Genomic DNA, 1,255 nt, shown 5'->3' with positions numbered 1-1,255 from the left:
CGTAACGGGTGGAAGGCCGGTGGATGGTAGGTTGGGTGTGCCGGGTGAACGATAAATGGATGGATAAATAATATCTTTTTCTGGCACAGATGTTATTTGCCCCAACATGACACAGGTTGTTCAACGTGGACTGGAGATGCTGGCAACTTCCTGTTTTCTTTTATTATTTTCGCTTTATGGTTGGGTGGTATTACTTGAATCGAATAAAATACTCTTTGCAGAATAATACCTGATAGGGTTTTAATTGTTTACATCTTGATTTTGTTGAATATAGGATCAAATATATCAAGCACCAACCATCAACCTTGGCGCATTCTGCGCACTTCCACTTGTTCGGTCCCTCTCCAAATATTTTTCCTGCTCAAGAATGACGCTAGAAGACGACAGGTATCGTACAAAGGTGGAACGAGGAGGATCCTCGAAACAGAGGTGAACAGGAGTAGAGAGAATTTTGTAATCTAAAACTGAATGGAACAGAACTTGGCGAAATACTACCAACAAAAAAAAAAGTGAATTTAAAAAATCATAAAAAGATATCGACAGAGATGTGCCACAAAAAACTGATTAGATTTACCAAGGAGTAGAAAAGGATCGATCAAGAGGAAAAACTGTTTCGCTTCGCTGTTACAGAAGTCACAAAGCGGCGAATTCAGTCGTGGGAAGACTTGAATCGTATGCGATCTTCAGCCTTGGAGGTGAAGGGAACGCCAAGCTCGAGGAGCTTGACGAACGCATCCGAGAATTCCCTGAAGAATGCGTCGCTGTCCTTGGCATATCGTTCGACGTGCTTCTTGAACTCCTTGTCTTTTACAAGAGCCATATCGGTAGGAAGCATCATCAGAGTTTTAGTGGTATTGTCGGTGTATTGGGCAGGACCGCTCCACTGGAATTTTGGTTTAGTCAGTTCATGAATCGAACAGCTATTTGACCGAATATATATTTGCATTTTTGATTACCTTCTTCCAGTTCCATTTCTCCTCAACCAGCAATCTGAAGAATTCGTTGGTGAAGACAGTCGGACTGAAGTCCCAAGGACCGTCATAACCAGACCGGTCAGGATGGGCACGACCAAGGGAGTGAGCGCCGCTGAGGGCGACCATCTCACGATCGTCAAAACCCATGCGTCCAAAGATATCTCTGATATGTCCATGGTCTTTGGGAAGCATCAGGAAGACGTCCGGCAGGTGTGGCAGAAGGGTTACATCCCTGTCCTAAGCGGCCTGGGCGCCACGGGAATCTTCCGGCCCTTGCATTT

General features: G+C 44.9%; 1 protein-coding gene across 1 annotated transcript; it reads right to left on the bottom strand.

The window, feature by feature from the left end:
• Positions 1–649: 649 nt before the first annotated feature.
• On the bottom strand, positions 650–1,100 carry HCAG_09319 (predicted protein; the record flags this gene model as incomplete). The annotated part of the gene is made up of 2 exons (XM_001535713.1): positions 650–883; positions 957–1,100. 2 exons carry the CDS (start codon positions 1,098–1,100, stop codon positions 650–652), a joined length of 378 nt encoding a protein of 125 aa, XP_001535763.1.
• Between the last annotated feature and the right edge of the window lie 155 nt (positions 1,101–1,255).

The sequence above is a fragment of the Histoplasma capsulatum genome, genomic scaffold (genome assembly GCF_000149585.1).
Source record: "Histoplasma capsulatum NAm1 scaffold_219 genomic scaffold, whole genome shotgun sequence".
Taxonomy (NCBI): Eukaryota; Fungi; Ascomycota; class Eurotiomycetes; order Onygenales; family Ajellomycetaceae; genus Histoplasma; species Histoplasma mississippiense.
Note: the sequence above shows the minus strand (reverse complement) of the source record. Positions and strands in the feature narration are given on the sequence as shown.